At 46.6% G+C, this 18,028-nt stretch overlaps 1 protein-coding gene across 5 annotated transcripts in view; it reads left to right on the forward strand.

Annotated features, from left to right (window-relative positions):
- UTP25 (UTP25 small subunit processome component) overlaps window positions 1-18,028 on the forward strand; it is a 67,918-nt gene that overhangs the window by 12,418 nt on the left and 37,472 nt on the right. For 2 of the 5 annotated variants that reach the window (XM_017347811.3, XM_070055237.1), the window contains exons 7-12: window positions 1,252-1,471; window positions 2,996-3,198; window positions 4,411-4,593; window positions 4,729-4,841; window positions 5,539-5,784; window positions 15,149-16,666. In XM_017347811.3, the coding sequence (XP_017203300.2) occupies window positions 1,252-1,471; window positions 2,996-3,198; window positions 4,411-4,593; window positions 4,729-4,841; window positions 5,539-5,784; window positions 15,149-15,392 (1,209 nt within the window). In that variant the 3' untranslated portion in view covers window positions 15,393-16,666. Of the gene's footprint in view, window positions 1-1,251; window positions 1,472-2,995; window positions 3,199-4,410; window positions 4,594-4,728; window positions 4,842-5,538; window positions 5,785-15,148; window positions 16,667-18,028 lie in introns of those variants that run through there. The other 3 variants (XR_011381418.1, XR_011381417.1, XM_002717536.5) reach the window with 2 other exon arrangements.

The following is an 18,028-nucleotide window of genomic DNA, read 5'->3' on the forward strand; positions in this document are numbered from 1 at the left end:
CTGGTCTCCCATGGGGTGCAGGGCCCAAGCACTTGGGCCATCCTCCACTGCACTCCCTGGCCACAGCAGAGAGCTGGCCTGGAAGAGGGGAAACCGGGACAGAATCCGGCGCCCCGACTGGGACTAGAACCCGGTGTGCCGGCACCACAAGGCGGAGGATTAGCCTAGTGAGCCGCGGCGCCAGCTCCCAAGAAGTCTTATATTTGTAGATTCTTCATTCAAGTTTAATAGAATTCTAGAATTTTTATACTGAAGTGGCTGTTAAGAGATTTGTTCTCCCATTGTGTGATAGCTGTGGAAACCAAGGCCCAGACACTTCTTTAGTGTCTCAGCTGGGACAGTAACTCTGTCTTTTAAATCTCTGTCTGCTGTCCCCATTATTTCAGGCTGAGTTTCTGCTCCAGTAAATGCTTATTGCCTTTCTGGGGAGCTGCCTCAGAGTCTTGAACTTCAGTATCACACGTTTGTTTCCACTTAGAATTGTGTAGAGAACTAAACAGATTACCTATGAAGCACATTTTAGTTTGGTGAATTGCATGATTTGACGGGGCTTGTGTTCACTGATTATGTTATTTACGAGAGAGTGGTTGAAATGAACCATTTATCAAGCATCTTCTGTTTTTGTTCTCAACGGTCATTTTTAAGCATTTTTGGAAATGCTTGGAAGACCGAGTCCTGTTTTTCCTGTTGATTATGATTTTATTTCAGAAATGCCTTACTGTTGTTTCTGAAAAATGCATTGGGGAATGTAGTAGGAAAATAGCACCGTGTTCATCCTTTTTCTTACCTGTTTTATTTCTCATTTATTCCATTTATTTACTGAGCATATACTTACTCCAGTGGGTCTTGTGGGTAAGAATATTGTGCAAAGTTCTGTGGGAGACAAACAAGTTAGCACTCCTTGCCCTCAAAGAGTTTGTGTGTTTACATTCTTGAGATTTTGCTGTCAGACTTGTCTGTTCTAGGCTTTTGCTTATCCTAAAGGCATTTCCATATTCTACTTGAGAAATTTTTCCCACCGAGCTGTGGGGCCAGAGTGCTCAGGACGTGGTTCTGTGGAGACAGAAGTTGCTCAGCTTCTAGTAGCAAGCTGGTAGCAAGCCTTGTACGAAGAGGGTGACGCAAATAGGGTCACTGGCCAGGGGCTCCTGCTGAACCCAGGGCTTTTGAGCTCCACTCACCCAGCAGGCCACCCCAAGCTGCCGTTCTTGTCCCGTGCCCCTGTCAAGGTTGCTGTTGCTCCCTCCCCAGGTACTGATAGTGGTGCCCTTCCGGGAAGCTGCCTTGAGGATCGTGCAGCTCTTCATCAGCCTCCTCGAGGGGGACAGCAAGAAGAAGATGATTGTGAGCAACAAAAAGAGATTTCAGGGAGAATACGGGTCCGATCCTGAGGAGAGACCACCTAACCTGAAGAGGCCTGAGGACTATGAAGCCGTGTTTGTGGGCAACATCGATGACCACTTCCGGATTGGTAATTTCTGCTTGTCAGGACCGGGGTCCTGTGGGACCTGTGTGTGAGAGTGTATGTGGCTGGAGACTGGGAGCCTAGAATTAGGTGTTCTCTCAGCGGATCACTGGCTCAGCCTCCCAGCAACCCATGCTCATCCGAGACATCTTGTTTGCCCTTGGCTGGAGGGGCGGAGAGAGTCTCAGGCCCTAAACAGCAGGTGCATGTGCGTCTATAACAAATGCCTGGCACACCCAAAGATGGCACACGGTATATGGTCAGATGCCACAAGGGGTTCTCAAGGGAATTGAAAGTGACAGACTGGGTGGCCTCATCCTGTGAAGCCTGAGTAAACAGAGTATCTGTGCCAAAGGTGGGCTTTCCCCTTGTCTGCCACAGTGAGTGACCATCTCTGAGTTGCCTCCACGTAGGACTTAGCAACACCCACTGCACCCAACTTGTCACACTTTTACCTGTCTCATTCAGGTTGGTTGGGTTGGTTGTACCTTGGTGCAGTAAAGTTCTTGGGAAAATGTTCGTTAGTCACATGTGTTCATTCACAAATCTTCATCAAGTATCTATAGTGAGTCAGGGCTAGTGAGAAGCTAGAGATGCAGAAATCAAAGTTGTGATTCCCATTGCTTAAGGGAGCCCCGTCTTAGACAACACAGGGTGCTGAGGGTGCAGCAAGTGTTCTGGAGCCTTTAAGCCAACCCCTGACCCAGAATGGCAAGTGGTTAGGGAGGGCGTCCTGGCAGAGGTGCCATCTGTACTAGATTGTACTTGAGATGTGGCCTGGAAATAGAAATGTACTAAAAGCTTTATGTAGGAGAGAACTGACAGGTGAATCCAGGAGTATGTAGAAGAGGTATTTGGATTCGGAAAGATATACGAGGGCTGGGTCAGTGAAAGAAGCAGAAGTGAGTATTGAAGTGATAGAAACTATCACAAGGAGAAGAGCATTTCTCAGAGGGCATTTTTTTTAAAGATTTATTTATTTATTTGAAAGTCAGAGTTACACAGAGGAGAGGCAGAGAGAGGTCCATCCGCTGGTTCACTCCTCAATTGGCCGCAATAGCCAGAGCTGTGCTGATCTGGAGCCAGGAGCTTCTTCCAGATCTCCCACGCGGGTGCAGGGGCCCAAGGACTTGGGCCATCTTCTACTGCTTTCCCAGGCAGAGGGCATGTTTAACATGCCACTGTGCATTCCTGACCCAGAGCCCTGAGAGGTGTCCGTTCAACTGGTAACGGCTGTTGGGGCCTTAGCATAAATCATTTCAGTAGAGTCCTGAGAATCAGAGGCCAGGTTGCAGTGGATTGAGGAGACAGTTCTCTGGAGAAGTTTGACAGTGAAAGAAAGGAAGTGAAAACGGGAGCCAAGAAGTCCCTATATGTACAAGGAAGGGATCATTATTAAATAATTAAGGCAGTCTAAGAGCACTTACATGCTAAGGGGAATGGAGAGAGATAGGGAAGGTATAGGGGAGGGTGAACACAGTGTCTTGGTAGTGACTGCTGAACTGATGGGTGCTTGGCTGTGTTGTGCAGGAGTGGCAATACTTCAGCGAAGCATCCGGCTGTATGCCCCCTTCTACTCCTCGGACATCCTCATTGCTTCTCCTCTGGGCTTGAGGACCATCATCGGTGGAGAAGGAGAGAAGAAGAGAGATTTTGACTTTCTGTCTTCTGTTGAACTTCTCATCGTTGACCAAGCTGACATTTACCTGATGCAGAACTGGGAGCATGTCCTGGTAATGCTGCTCACTAACATTTATGTACTTAGACAGGAAGCTCAGTGGCTTAAGTCCTAAAAGGTTATTAAATCCAGATTAAAACTCAGTTTGGAAACAGGGAAATACTCTATATTTTCTAACTTGGAAAGTTTCTTGCCCCCTCCTCTACCCACAGATTAGTTTGTAATTAAACTGTTCAGAGAGGTAAAAATTCTTTTCAGTATTTTCAAATCTGCAGAGAAGATTTTCTTCTTCTCAAAGCTCTATTTCTACTAATATTTATAATGCACTTAACTGGTTGACAGGTTAGATGGATGGACAGTTGGAGAGACAAATGAATAGAAGTCTTCACCAGGAACATCTTTGACATAATTCCTCATACAATTCATTTTCATTCTCTTTTTGTTTGGTCTCTGGAGATGGGGGTGCATTACTTAGGAGCCCTAAGGGTCTTGGTTTTTGTTTTGCAGAGAGGTGTGTGTTCTCTTTATCTCCCTCCTGTGATGTGTGCTGTAGATTTTTCTTTTTCTGCACATACTCTGCAGCGTTATCAGGTTTAAGTTTGAATGACCGTGCTTTCTAATATCCTTATCACAGACCTATAGGCTGTGTTTTTTAAGGCGTATGAAAACTCACCTCTTCTACCTGAGGGATTTATAGTTTGATGAAAGTTTGGCTTATATAAAGGGAGTACATGCTTATTAAGTAGGGAATACATTTTTAGTACTCATTATCTTCCAGTATACTCAGATATCACAAAATGAAAATAACATGAAAGAGACATGTTGAGAGTACAGTTGTATTCTTTAAGGAAAGGCAGGTGTGCTGACTTGGGGGATACTCCTGTTTTGAGAAGCAGGGTATTAAAGGACAGTAGCTCCGTTTTCCATGTCATTTCTTTTTTTGTCCATTTCTGAGACTGAAGGGCCCATAGAGTGACCAGCGTGGAATTTCAGAAGTTCTTTGAAAGAAATATTTCAACAGGTATCATTCTGATCCTTACTGCAAGGTTCCCGATGTGGCCAGCTTTAGCTTATCTTCTCCTAGAGGTGTTCAGTTGACTGGGGGCAAGTCACTCATCATCCAAGCCTCAGTTCTCTTGGTGTAATTTGGGACATGATAATTTGTGCTCCAAGGGGTTAAATTAACTAATAGATTTTTAAAATCTTAATATTACCCAGCAGGTAAATGCTCAGTAAACACTAACGGGAGTGCTGTTTCTGCTTAAAGCATTTGATGAACCACATGAACCTGTTGCCCTTGGACTCACATGGGGTGGACTTTTCTCGAGTGCGCATGTGGAGCCTCAATAACTGGTCCAAGTATTATCGCCAGACACTGCTCTTTGGGGCCCTGCAGGATGCCCAGATCAACTCAGTGTTCAACAAGTACTGTGTCAATTTCCAAGGCCAGGTGAGTTCTTCCTTGTTTCCCCTGGATCTGCGTGGAATGCTACTTGTGGTTCAGGTCATGAGGCAGAAGGAGATGTTAGCATGTAGTCAACAAGGGGCTGGCTCGTCTCCTGATGCTTTCATTGGCTCCTGGCAGGTGGCGGTCAGGAGTGTCCCGATGACCGGCTCCATAAGTCACGTCCTGGCACAGCTCCCACACGTCTTCCAGAAGATGGAGGCCGAAAGCCTGGCTTCGGTGATTGATGCCAGGTAACCCACCGCTCCTGTCAGACCCCACATCGAGAGATTTGACTTTGGCATGTAAACAGAAATGGATTCCTTGTTGCTTTTATTGATAACCGTCCTCCAGATTCACTTAATCCAATCTCAGAGGAGGACAGTGAAGCCCAGAAGGAAGTGGTGATGCGGCCTAGGTGTCACAGGTAGTTAGTGGCACAGTTACTTTAAATCAAGGCTGTTCCCCCCTTGACTGTGGCATGTTTGAGTCATGTTATACTGCCTTGTGTCACAAAGTGTCCTGTGTCAGCCAATTAATTTTTCTACCTCCGTATATTTTTCCCCTTTTTCCTCATTGTTTAGTTAGGGGATCCCATGATAGTGTGATGGTGCTTAGCAGACGGTAGATGTTCAGTGATTATTTGTTAACAGCCGCGTGAATGCTGTGGTGTGTACTTCCTAGAACAAGTCTCTGGGATAAAATGGCGTTATATCTGTTTTTACAGTGAATAGTGTTTTTTAATGTGCTTACCACGTTTTTAATGTGCTTGTTTTTTAATGTGCTTATCAAGTTTTATCCTTCCATCATCTCTGAGAGGAAGCAAGTCATAGTGGCCTCTGTGGGAGTCTCTTAATCTTTAGAGTGTGACTCACCCAGGGTCCGTAAGTCAGTGGACACTGTGGGCTCCCCTGAATACTATTAACTTTACCTTTTGCCCTTCCAAATTAGATTCAACTTTTTCGTGAACAAGATTCTGCCTCAGTATCGCGATGCAGTCATGTCCCACACACTCATCTATGTCCCTTCCTACTTTGACTTCGTGCGTCTTCGAAATTACTTCAAGAAGGAGGAACTGAACTTCACCCACATCTGCGAGTACACCAAGAAATCTGGTGTCTCCAGAGCCAGGCACTTCTTCCTTCAAGGCGAGAAGCAGTTCCTGCTCCTCACAGAGCGCTTCCATTTCTACAAAAGGTAAGGGGATGCCGGGTCTTGAGCTGTGCAGACCGTGTGTGCTTCGGAGCACACAGTAGCCTTTGTGGAATTCTCGGGTCATCCCTCCCTCCTACCACTCTTTCAGAGAATCCAAAGAGTTTTGGGCTGGAAAGACTCTTCTTGGTTGGTTGGTTGGTTGGTTGGTTTTCTCCCAAAATGAGCCTTGTCGGAAAAGGTTGCAGAAACAAGACCATAATCCATGTTGGAATGTGGCTCTGGTCAGACACCTCAAGAAAGACATTACAGAGTTGAACAACTGCAAGTACAGGAAGAGGCGAGAGCTGGCACTGAGCACATTGAGTGCAAGGCCGTGTGGTGGGGCGATGGAGGCCGAGCACATGTTGGTGTTCAGAAAGTTGCAGTGTTCACGGGAACGTGTGCACAAAGTGACTGCCTCACCAGGGGGAGCCAGGGCTGTGGGCCTCTAGGTGTTGGTAGGAGGCAAGAGGAGGACTCGGAGTGGAATATTTATAAGTTGTGGTATTTGTGGAGATTCTCTACCAGTGTTTGTGATTTGGAGAAACTTAATTGATGAGCCTTTTGTTTTTAAAATTCTGATTAGAGAGTGAATTATAGTGAGCCACCTTTTACCATCCAGGAGAGTTGCAGCCCTCATTGGCCCCAGAGCTCACATACTTACTTGGTGGTTTTGCTAAGTCTCTGCCGACCAATGACAAGCATTTTAAGCCCTTATCTATAGAGAGATGGAAATCACATTCTGGGGACTGGCCCTGTGCTATATTGGGTAAAGCCGCTGCCTGCACTGCTGGCATCCCAAATGGGCATTGGTTTGAGTCCTGGCTGCTCCACTTCCAATCCAGCTCTCTGCTATGGCCTGGAAAAGCAGTGGAGGATGGCCCAGAAGAAGCGCCTGGCTCCTGGCTTCAGATCAGCCCAGCTCCAGCTGTTATAGCTATTTGGGGAGTGAACCAGTGGATGGAAGATCTCTTTATTTCTCTCTGTTTCTCCCTCTTTCTAACTCTGTCAATTAAATAAAATAAATCTTAAAAAAAATCACATCCTATTACATCTTCTTCTGATTTCACAGTAATGTCACAGAGAAGTCCATGTGCTGACTTTCCTGTTTGACCCGCAGTCGTGCATACCAGTGTGTGGGATTCTCTGAGAATCCCAAACGCCTTAGCCAGAAATCCTCCAGGCTCTGGAGCACTTTAGGCGATGGCAATCCCCAGACATGTGCTCATTACCCGGATGGTAAAGGAGGAGTTGCAGCAGCCTGCCTGGGCGCTGCGCGATAGAATGCTCGTTAAGCATTCTATGACCAGTTCCTCCATGCGTGGGAACTGAGACTTTACTAAATTTGCATTTCCCCATCTCTATTCTTGGCTACCCAGACAAAGCTGTTTGGTCAAAGACTGTTAATGAATGCCTGCTCGTTAGCCTCATGATTTGTTTTGTTCTAGTAAGGAGTTGTTTCAGTTCAGGTTGGAGAGTATTTGGGGGGAATTGTACTCACCAAGGCTTAAAAGCCCTTGGCTTTCTATTGTCCTGACAAATGAAAGCAAGCCCTTTTAACTGAAGTGGATGGATTCGAAAGCTTCCCAACACGCTTGTCTTTAGCAAGTGTGAGTTAAGTTGGACTGAGGGCTGCTCTCAGTTATCTCAGCAGCTTTGCAAGGAGAGGGTATGGTTGTCAAAGGAGTCCTTTATAGACAGGATTTATAGGATTTATTTCCCGAACTGTCTCGCCCCCAAATTCACCGTGGAAACCAATCTCAGCATGTTCTGTGTGCTTTGTGCCCTGGACTGGGTGTATGGGTGTTTTCTGTGCTGACGATGGATGAAGACACAGTAATGTGCTCAGAGTTCAGGTAGCAGCTGATTACCTCGAGGTTTCCAACTGTAGAGTTGTTTGCTTGAGTGATATCCAAGGGGATCATGGGTGTTTTGGTAGGCAGTACCTCAGTGATTTAGTTTTTTATTTAGACTTAGGAAAAGTGCATGTATTTTAAACTGTAGTATGCAGCTCTGAAGTTATGCTTTGGTATTCTCTGTGACAGTTGGCAATGGTTAGGAAGACAGAATTTAGTTTTGAGCTAGCAAACATTTTTCAGCCTGAAGATTTGTTTTCTTTGTGGGAGAGGAAACCAGTAGAACCTTAGGATTGGATGCTGCCTTTGGTCATGATTGTGCTCCCAGGCATGGTTCTCAGCTCTTGCCCTGTGCATTTTCAGTGGGTTACCTCAGCAGGGAGGATTCTCAGCCAGTCTGGAGGTGACAGTTAATGGGGTTTTGAAGGCGACCTGGGTATCTCTGAGTACTCCATGCCCCTTTGTGAGAACCCCAGTTCTTTTTTAAAGGTTTATTTATTTGTTTGAAAGTCAGAGTTACAGAGAGGCAGAGGCAGAGAGAGAGAGAGAGGTCTTCCATCCACTGGTTCACTCCCCAACTGGCTGCAGTGGCTGGAGCCGCGCCTATCCGGAGCCAGGAGCCAGGAGCTTATTCCAGGTCTCCCACGCGGGTGCAGGGGCCCAAGGACTTGGACCATCTTCTACTGCTTTCCCAGGCCATAGCAGAGAGCTGGATCGGAAGAGGAGCAGCTGGGACTCGAACCGGCACTCATATGGGATGCTGGCGCTTCAGGCCAGGGCTTTAACCTGCTGTGCCACAGCACCGGCCTGAGAACCCCAGTTCTAAACTTAGTAGAGTTAGCTGTCAGGGACCAAACAGAGGAGCCAGCCTTTCAATTCATGTGATTGTTTTGTTTAACAGTTGGTAAGTAAAATAGATTCGGAATGTCCTTGATTTTAGATCATCAGGGACTTCTGTTTTTGTAGGGACCACGGAAGATGCAGACTTACGTGAGGGAAGATGAGGGAGGGAAAGGGGAGCTCCAGATAGAGTCAGCCTGCTCTCTGCTCCTCTGCAGAGGCCCTGGATTCCTCGTCTCCATCGTGGCTAGTAAGGCTGGGAGCCGTTTTCTTAGAGAGAGAGAGAGAGACTGAGAGAGAGATCTTCCATTTGCTGGTTCACTCCCAGATGGGAGAGACCAAGAGAGAGAGATCTTCCATCTGCTGGTTCACCCCCAGATGGGAGAGACCAAGAGAGAGAGATCTTCCATCTGCTGGTTCACCCCCAGATGGGAGGGACCAAGAGAGAGAGATCTTCCATCTGCTGGTTCACCCCCAGATGGCTGCAGCAGCTGGGCCTGGGCCTGGGCCTGGGTCAGGGTCAGGGTCAGGGTCAGGGTCAGGCCCAAGCCAGTAGCCAGGAGCTTCGTCTGGGTCTCCCACATGGGTGGCGTGGCCCAAACAGTTGGGCCATTTTCTGCCGCTTTCCCCAGGCTATAAGCAGGGAGCTGGATAGGAAGTGTAATAGCCAGGACACAAATTGGCACCTATGTGAGATGCTGGCTTTGCAGGTGGCGGCTTTACCTGGCCCCTTATTTATTTATTTATTTTTTTACTGTTTATTGGGTTTTGCTGTTTTGTTTTTTCCTGATTATACAGCATTATACAATTATTGTAAAAAACTTGGAAAATCAAGAATTAAAAACATAAAATGCAGTCTCACCTATTATCTCACTGCTCATATACATACTCTTTTAGGTGTATTTTTTTTCCTTTCTTTTTTGTATAACTATTTGCCCTCAAATATGTACACCCACACATATTTACAGGTGTTTTTTAAAAAATACCAAAATTTGGATCACTGTATACATGTTGGTATTTTTTTCCCCTTATCAATTTTTTTTTTTTTTTAAGATTTATTTATTTTACTTGAAAGTCAAGAGTTACACAGAGAGAGAAGGAGAGGCAATTGGCCACAACAGCCAGAGCTGCGCCGATCCAAAGCCAGGAGCCAGGAGCTTCTTCCAGGTCTCTCATGCAGGTGCAGAGGCCCAAGAACTTGGGCCGTCTTCCACTGCTTTCCCAGGCCATAGCCGAGAGCTGGATTGGAAGTGGAGCAGCCGGGACTCGAACTGGCGTCCATATGGGATGATGGCACTGTAGGCAGCGGCTTTACCCTCTATGCCAAAGCGCCAGCCCCCTTATCAATGTTTCATGTGGTCTTCGAAAAAAAAAAAAAAAAAAAAACTTCAAAAGCGTTAACATTCTGATTTCTATATTTGCGTATCAGGGATGTTTGTTTAAGTTATATATATATATATGTGTGTATATATATATATGTATATATATATATATATATAGCTGTGTCACATTCTCCTTCCTCTCAGTTCTTCATTTGGAAAGATTCACTTCAAAAGCAAACCTTACAGCTCTAACAGTAAACATCTCAGAACTCCCAGCTGTCAGCATTTTACCACACTTGCACACACCTGGGTTCTCTCTCTGTTTTTTTTTTTCCCTTCCTGAACCATTTGAAAGTGAGATGGAGGAGGCTTCCTAACACTTTACCCCTAAATATTCCAGCATGTTCTTTTTTGCAGCCACAACATCAGTTTCTTACCACTTCATGTTTCTGTGGTATCATCTCAGAATTGTCTGTGTTCACATTTTCTTGGTTGTCCACAAAAGGACCATGATAGCTTTTTTTTTTTTCCTAATCCAGGATTCAGTTAAAGATCCGATACTGCATTTGGTTCACTTATTTTGTTAGTCTAGCTTGGTTCTCAGCCAGAGGAATTTTGTCCCCCAAGGAACATTTAGCAATTTTGGTTGTCAGAGTGGAGGATCATTCTCATGGTTCTAGAGTTCAAGGCCAGGATGCTGCCAGGGACCCTGTAGTGCACATGACAGGCCCACAGCAGACAGCAGTCAGCTCAGAGCATCGGAGGAGTGAGAATGAGAAGTTCTGATCTACAGTAACTTTCTTGCCTGCTTTTTTTTTTTTTTTAAGATTTTATTTATTTATTTTCAAGGTAGAGTTACAGACAGGTCTTCCATCCAATGGTTCACTTCCCAGATGGCTGCAACAGCTGGAGCTGAGCCAATCCGAAGCCAGGAGCCAGGAGCTTCCTCTGGGTCTCCCATGCAGGTGCAGGGGACCGAGGACTTGGGCCATCTTCCACTGTTTTCCGAGGCCATAGCAGAGAGCTGGATTGGAAGAGGAACGGCTGGGACTAGAACCGGAACCCATATGGGATGCTGGCTTCGCAGGCTAAGGCTTAGCCCACTATGCCATAGCATTGGCCCCTTGCTTATTTTTCTTGACACTGACACTGGCATTATTTGAAGAGTGCAGTTCAGTTTTCTGTAGGATGCCCCGCGGTCTGGGCTTACCTGTTTGTTTCCTTATTATTTCCTAGTGCTTCCCAGACTTTGATGTAGAGTCCTCTTGAGGAGCTTATAAAATACAAATACCAAGTTGCATCCCAGTGCCAACTAAGTCACAGTTTTTGGGGAAGGGAATCAAACCTATGTATTGAAAAAGGAACAGGGACAGACATTTGGCACAGTGGTTAAGATGCCATTCGGGGCACCTGCATCCCATATGGGAGTGTAGTTGCAGTCCTAGCTCCTCCACTTCTGCTCTGGCTTCCTGCTAACATGTACCCTGGGAGGCAGCAGCTGTCCCTGCCGCCCATGTGAGAGACTTGAAATGAGTCGGGTTCCTGGCTTCTGCCTGCCATAGCCCTTGCTGTTGTGGACATTTAGAGAGTAAACCAGCAGGTGGAAAGTATCTCACTCTCTGAATCTCTACCCCGCTTCAAATAAAAATGATGAAAGAAAATTTCTTTAAAATTTGAACAATAGCCAGGTGATTTCCGCGTGCATCAGGGTGGGGACCCCTCATTTAGCGTGAACCCTTTTCAGTGAGAATTCTCCGTAGCTGATATCGTTTACTAGTCATCCGCTCGCCTCAAGAGGCACGTGACATCCTTCAGCTATGGCTGGCAGTGCTGAATCACCAGAATCACTTGGTCAGTGTGGATGTACTAGCTCTTTCCATGTGATGCACTGGATGTACTAGCTCTCTCTGTAATGCCGCCTGTGAGGTGTGTATCACATCCTTTCTAATGGCCACATGGCAATACCTTGGCTGTACAAGTTACTCAGCTTCCTTTCATGGGAGTGTAGTTGTTTCCATTCTCAGCTGTAACCATCAGTCTCTGTGTCTGTGGTTTACACATTCATGAATTCAGCCTCCTGAGGTTCACAGATATTTAGGGAGAAATTGCATTTGTGCTGAACATGTAGATTTTTTTTTCTTGTCATTATTCCCTAAACAATACTATATAGCAATTATTTGTACAGGCTTTTCATTGTTTGAGTATTATAAATAATCTAGAGGTGATGCAGAGTTTGTAGGTTCTGTGCAGATACTACACCATTTCATCTAAGGGACTTGAGTGTCTGCAGATTTTGATATCCACAGTGTTCCTGAGACCTGTCCCCTGCAGACACTTAGGAATGGCTATGTCGCATAATACCAAGGACATCAGTATACGTGTATTTGATGACATGCCTACCTAGTTATTTTCTTAGGTAGATTTTGAGAAGAACACTTGTGAACATAAGAGCTGGACACAATTAAAATTTTGGTTCACACTGCCACTGATATATTTCTTCCCATCTTGTTATTTTCTGCTCCCTTCAGGAGTTCACACACAAAATGGTTTGTACTCCATCAATCTATGTCTGCAGAACCCCCCAGACTAAAATTATTGAAAGTGACTTGATAATCACCGTCATTGTTCTCATGTCCTTTTCCTGGTTTTTGGTGTTTGGGTCACTTTTGATTGAATGTCGAAGATGAGGTAAATAATTCTTTCAATCTAGGCATACCTCCTCTTCTGTCGGCCACTATGCAAGTGTTTGCAGTCTAGCAAGATCTGGTGGCTGCTGTTGTTACTTTCTATGAGCCCCAGACCTCACAGTCCTCCAGAGGCGGTGGGCTCTGGAGTGTTGATGGGTTTTGCTCCATGACCTGACCTCTCAGCTGTCAGCAAGCCCTGTGTACCTGTGCCAGGGCAATGCCTTGCCATACTGTTGCCCCTCCCCCAGCAGCAGGCTGCCTTTGCTTTTTACTCCTTGCAAAGCATGAGGCAGGGGTGGGCCGGGGGCTCGCCTTTTGTTTTGGCTCAGATTTAGGAAGGTTGTATTCATTCAGGGATTTGGAGATGGAGCCTTGGCTGGGCTCACAGCAGTCACATTCTGTGTTGTAGGTGTGACGGGTTTTGGGGGGAAGGAATACCCAGCTTCTTCCCCAATGGGGCAGGCTCTGCTTGTGACAGTCCAGGAACTTAGGTGGAGGAGGTCTCTTGCCCCTTCTCAGAGGTAGATGCTATTGCTTTAATGGGTGCCATCTTGAGACTGATGGGAGTGTGTGGGGTTTTAGTCCCCTCTGTCCTCACCATTGCCCACTGGGGAACAGAAGACTTTGGCTTCTGCCTACCTCCTGCAACCAGTTTATCTTTGGCTGGGATGGGCAAGTTGCCTTTCTCCTCTGCTTCAGGCTTTTGTCGTAGGTTTCAAGATAAGGGACTAGGAGGGGTATGGGCATCCATGTCTGCTGCACCAGTGGGGTCTCTCTTGGATCCTTAGCCTTGCCCCCAGTCTTTGGCCAGAACTTCCGGGAGGCCCCAGAAAGAGCCCAGGAGTGGAAGTGAACTCTTAAGAGCTGCCAGGGATTCTGAGCAGTCCCACAAGTCCCTGCTTGCTACTGTGGTTTGAGTGTGCCCGCAGAAGTTCAGGCATCAGAGCCATACCTCCTTGCAGTAGTGGCGACAGTGAGAGTTTTGAGAAGTGATTCAGATATTGAGAGATGGATACGTTGTCATGGGCATGGCTTTGCTGTAAAAGCCAGCTCCCTGCATTGTGCTTACTGTGTCTGGCTGTGTGATGTCCTCTGCCATGTACAGTGCAGCAAGAAAGTTCTCCCCACATCTGCCATGTGCTTGGACTTCCCAGCTTCCAATACTGTGAGCTAAACAAACCTGCGTTCTGTATAAGTGACCCAGTGTGGAGTGTTAGTTACAGCAACAAAAACCAGACTGAGACACTTGCCCTTTAAGAAGTTGTTGAAAGCATAGTGTTTTCTTCCCACTGCCTTTTCTGGCAGCCACTGCCTCCTGGGCTCTGCCAAAGATGCAGTAGTTTGCATGTCCTGTCTGTCTCCAGAAGGGCTCTCATGCTGCTGAATTCCCTCTGTGGCTGGCTGGAGCTGGCTCGTGCTGGTTCAGAGTGCTTGGGGCTCTCTTTCCCCAGCCCCCGCATACAGCAGCATAGCGTTGGCAGCTTGAAACTGGCCCTGGAGGGTGTGGGCACGACAGAAAGGCACGTGCTCCCCTGACACCCGCCTGAGAGCCGCTTGTCAACAGCACGCAGGCCGCCTCCACTGCTTCGGCCCCCCTACCTAGCTTAGGACAGTGGCTGTCTGGGATCCAATGAAGAAATGCTTCTGTGATGACCTGGCTTGTTCTTGTTGGTGTGTGAGCAGGGTTCCTGTGAGCGTTCTGCATCCTGAGCAGAAGTGGAACTGAGTATTTGTGTTCATTGTGGTGACCTGTGGTGTCAAACAGCGCATTCAGGTCTGTTAGCCAGGCGAGCTCCCTCTTTATAGAAAGGTGAGGCTGAAGGTGAAACACACAATGGATCAGCTACGTTAGGAAGAGGAAGGACTCCAGAGACATCAGGAGGAGCTGGGAGATAAAAAGACAAGGAAGCCATGTTCTCTGTGAATACAGTACAGTCCCCAAGGGAGTCTGACATCCTCTGTGTTAAGAGAGCCTAAGAGGAAAACTCAGAACCTTGGCAATCTTCTGTTCTCAGTCCCAGAGGGAACGTTTGGCCTTGACTCGAACCATACGGTGAGTCTCTCGGGTCCGCACCCCCGCTGGCCTGCAGCTCCATGCGGCCGCCGGGAGAAGTGGGAGTGCAGACGCTGTGGAAACTAATTGCCTTCTCGGGATGCCTAATGGGCCCTCAGGCAGGCTCTTGTAAATGGATGAACTTGGGACATCTGCTGGGGAGTTAACACGTCTGCAGCATGACAAAGACTAATGGGAGTGCATTTACAATTGGCGCAGTTACTTCACGGTGCGGATCTGACCTCGGCTCGGCTCAGCTTGCCTGACACAGGGAGGACAATAGTAAAGTAAGAGCCTGCCTCGGTTTTCTGTGGCAGATGTCTGACCCTGCCCTACTGTTCTTCCTGCCTTACCTCAGCCTACCCAGAGTGGGTTCAAGGACTACAGATTTATCATTATCTCTAGCAAACATTAGGCATTCAAATATGTTGTCACAAAAATAAGCCTTGCAGCTCCAGTTAGAATGACCTTCGTGTGTTACTGTGCCATTGTTCTCCTCCTCAGCAAGAAGCATCCAGAGTGATCTGTGTCCCTTCACAGCTCTGAGGTAGCTTTTCCATCAGCTGTGTCTCAAGTGTACTTAGCCCTCCCTCTCTCCCACTGTGACAGGTATACAATAAAAGGCATCAGGAATCTGATTTTCTATGAACTGCCGACATATCCGCACTTCTACAGTGAGGTCTGTAATATGCTGAGAGCCACCAACAGAGGAGAAGAAGCCACATGGACCTGCACTGTCCTCTACTCCAAGTACGATGCCCAGAGGTTGGCTGCCGTGGTGGGTGTGGAGCGAGCAGCACAGATGCTACAGTCCAAGAAGAACGTCCACCTGTTTATCACCGGAGAAAAATGAGATTGGACAGGACAAGGCACGTGACATGATAGTAACGCCTGTTGTGCTGTACCAGTTGGCCACTTAGCAGTGTAAAAAGGAGAGGGACTGACGCGAGGAACAGGAACCAGGCAACCTCGGTGTCATTTGATCTTCCTTTTCAGGTCAAGTGTCCAGAAAAGTTCGGTGTAAACCAGATTTTGGTAGCTCACATCTCAGAGTTCACAGGAGTCTAGAAGGACACCAAGGGGTCAAGTGGAGGGAAATCTCTGCTTGTGGACCTTGTTTTAAGCTGTAAATCCTTTTACTATGATTTTATTTTGAGTTTATTGTACTTGGTAAATTCTTTCAGATTGTGTCTATGATTCTTTCTTTTTTTCTTTCTTTCTTTTTTTTTTTTTTTTTTTTGACAAGCAGAGTTAGACAGTGAGAGAGAGAGACAGAGAGAAAGGTCTTTCTTCCACTGGTTCACCCCCCAAATAGCTGCTATAGCCTGGTCTCCCATGCAGGTGCAGGGCCCAAACACTTGGGTCATCCTCCACTGCCTTCCCGGGCCATAGCAGAGAGCTGGACAGAATCCAGTGCCCCAATCCGGACTAGAACCCGGGGTGCCGGCACTGCAGGCGGAGGATTAGCCTAGTGAGCCGCAGCGCCGGCCAATACTTTCTTAAAGTAACGTGTAGTCTGTGTGAACTGGTTATAATAAAATAGAATACTTCCGCCACTGCGTGTCATCTTGATTTTGGATGGCACAAGTTTTGTGAAAGTGACTTTTCCCCAGCCAAACTTGTTTTAAACTTTAAATGCTGGGGCCGGCGCTGTGGCAAAGTAAGCTAAGACTCCACCTGAGGTGCCGGCTTCCCACATGAGCACCAGTTCATGTCCTGGCTGCTCCTCTTCCTATCCAGCTCTCTGTTAATGGAGATTGGCCCAGGTGCTTGGGCCTCTGCACCCATGTGGGAGACCCAGAGGAATCTCCTGGCTTCTGGCATTGGATAGGCCCAGCTCTGCCATTGCAGCTGTTTGGGGAGAGAACCAACGAATGAAAGACCTTTCTGTCTCCCTCTCTGTCTGTAACTCTGCTAACTCTACCTTTCAAATAAATAAATAAATCTTAAAAAAAAAAAAAAAAAAAACTTGAAATGCTCTACTTTAATTCAACCTAGAAAAGTGCATTCATTCACTGATCTTGAATTCGTCATTGAAATCGTGTTAATATAAAACAATGTTCATTTCTGCTGTTTCAAGAAATAATTTTGTGGAAGCTTGGTGTTAAATATCTGTTTTCAGCATCAGTGTCTTTGTCGTGACTATAGTCATGGAAAGGAAATTGCATTTTCTTAGCATTCTTTTTTTTTTTTTTAAAGATTTATTTATTTGAAAGCCAGAGTTACACAGAGAGAGGAGAGGCAGAGAGAGAGAGGGGTCTTCCATCTGATGGTTCACTCCCCAATTGGCCGCAATGGCCAGAGCTGCACCCATCTGAAGCCAGGAGCCAGGAGCCAGGAGCTTCTTCAGGGTCTCCCACGCGGGTGCAGGGGCCCAAGGACTTGGGCCATCTTCCACTGCTTTCCCAGGCCACAGCAGAGAGCAACTGGGATTCTAACCGGCACCCATATGGGATGCTGTTGCTTCAGGCCAGGGCGTTAACCCGCTGTGCCGGCCCCTTTTCTTAGCATTCTTAAGAAAAGTTACAAGCACAGAACCTGAACCATTTGAGAGAAAGCTGCCAGCTCAATGTATCTGTCACATCCATATGCTTCAGTCAGTGTTTCCTATAAACAGGGACATTGATCTGTGTAACCACAAAGTGAAGATCAAAATAGGGAAATGACTTTTCATACACATTACCACCCAGTCCTTGGGCCCCATTCAGATTTTGCCAGATGTCCCGGTACTGTCCTTTATAGCAAATGACCTGTTGCTTTCAGTTACTCCATCTGTTTTCATGTCCTTCATTCTCAGACAGTACTTCAGCTGTTTGCTCAGCCTTCTTGGCCTTGATACCTTTGAGGATTACAGGCCGTCTATTTATGGTTTTTTTCATTCCTTCCTTCTGCTTTTCCTTTCCTTTCCTTCCCCTTCCCCTTGCCTTTTCCTTCCTTTTCCCTTTCCTTTCCTTACCTTTACCCTTACCCTTCTTCTTATTTATTTGTCTGAAAGGTAGAGTGACCCAGAGAGAAAGATCTTCCATCTGCTGGTTCACTCCCTAAATGGCCACAACAGCTGGAGGCTGGGCCAGGCTGAAGCCATTAGCCAGGAACTACATCTGGATCTCCCATCTGGGTTGCAGGGACTCGAGTATTTCAGCCATCATCTCCCTATACATTAGTAGGGAACTAGAATAGGAAGCAGAATACCCAGAACTTCAACCAGTGCTCTGATGTGGGATCAGGCCTCCCAGGTGGTGGCTTGACCTGCAGTGCCACAACAGCTGCCCCTTGGCGTTACCTTTTAATTCCATTTCTCCATGAGCTTTCTGAAGGTGTCTCATGTAAGCTGTATCCATGCTACAGAGAACTTTTTTAAAAAATATTTTTTTTTTTTTGCTTTATTTTTTTTTTTTTTTATCTTTTATTTAATGAATATAAATTTCCAAAGTACGACTCATGGGTTACAATGGCTTCCCCCCCCATACCGTCCCTCCCACCAACAAC

The sequence above is a fragment of the Oryctolagus cuniculus genome, chromosome 13 (assembly GCF_964237555.1).
Source record: "Oryctolagus cuniculus chromosome 13, mOryCun1.1, whole genome shotgun sequence".
Taxonomy (NCBI): Eukaryota; Metazoa; Chordata; class Mammalia; order Lagomorpha; family Leporidae; genus Oryctolagus; species Oryctolagus cuniculus.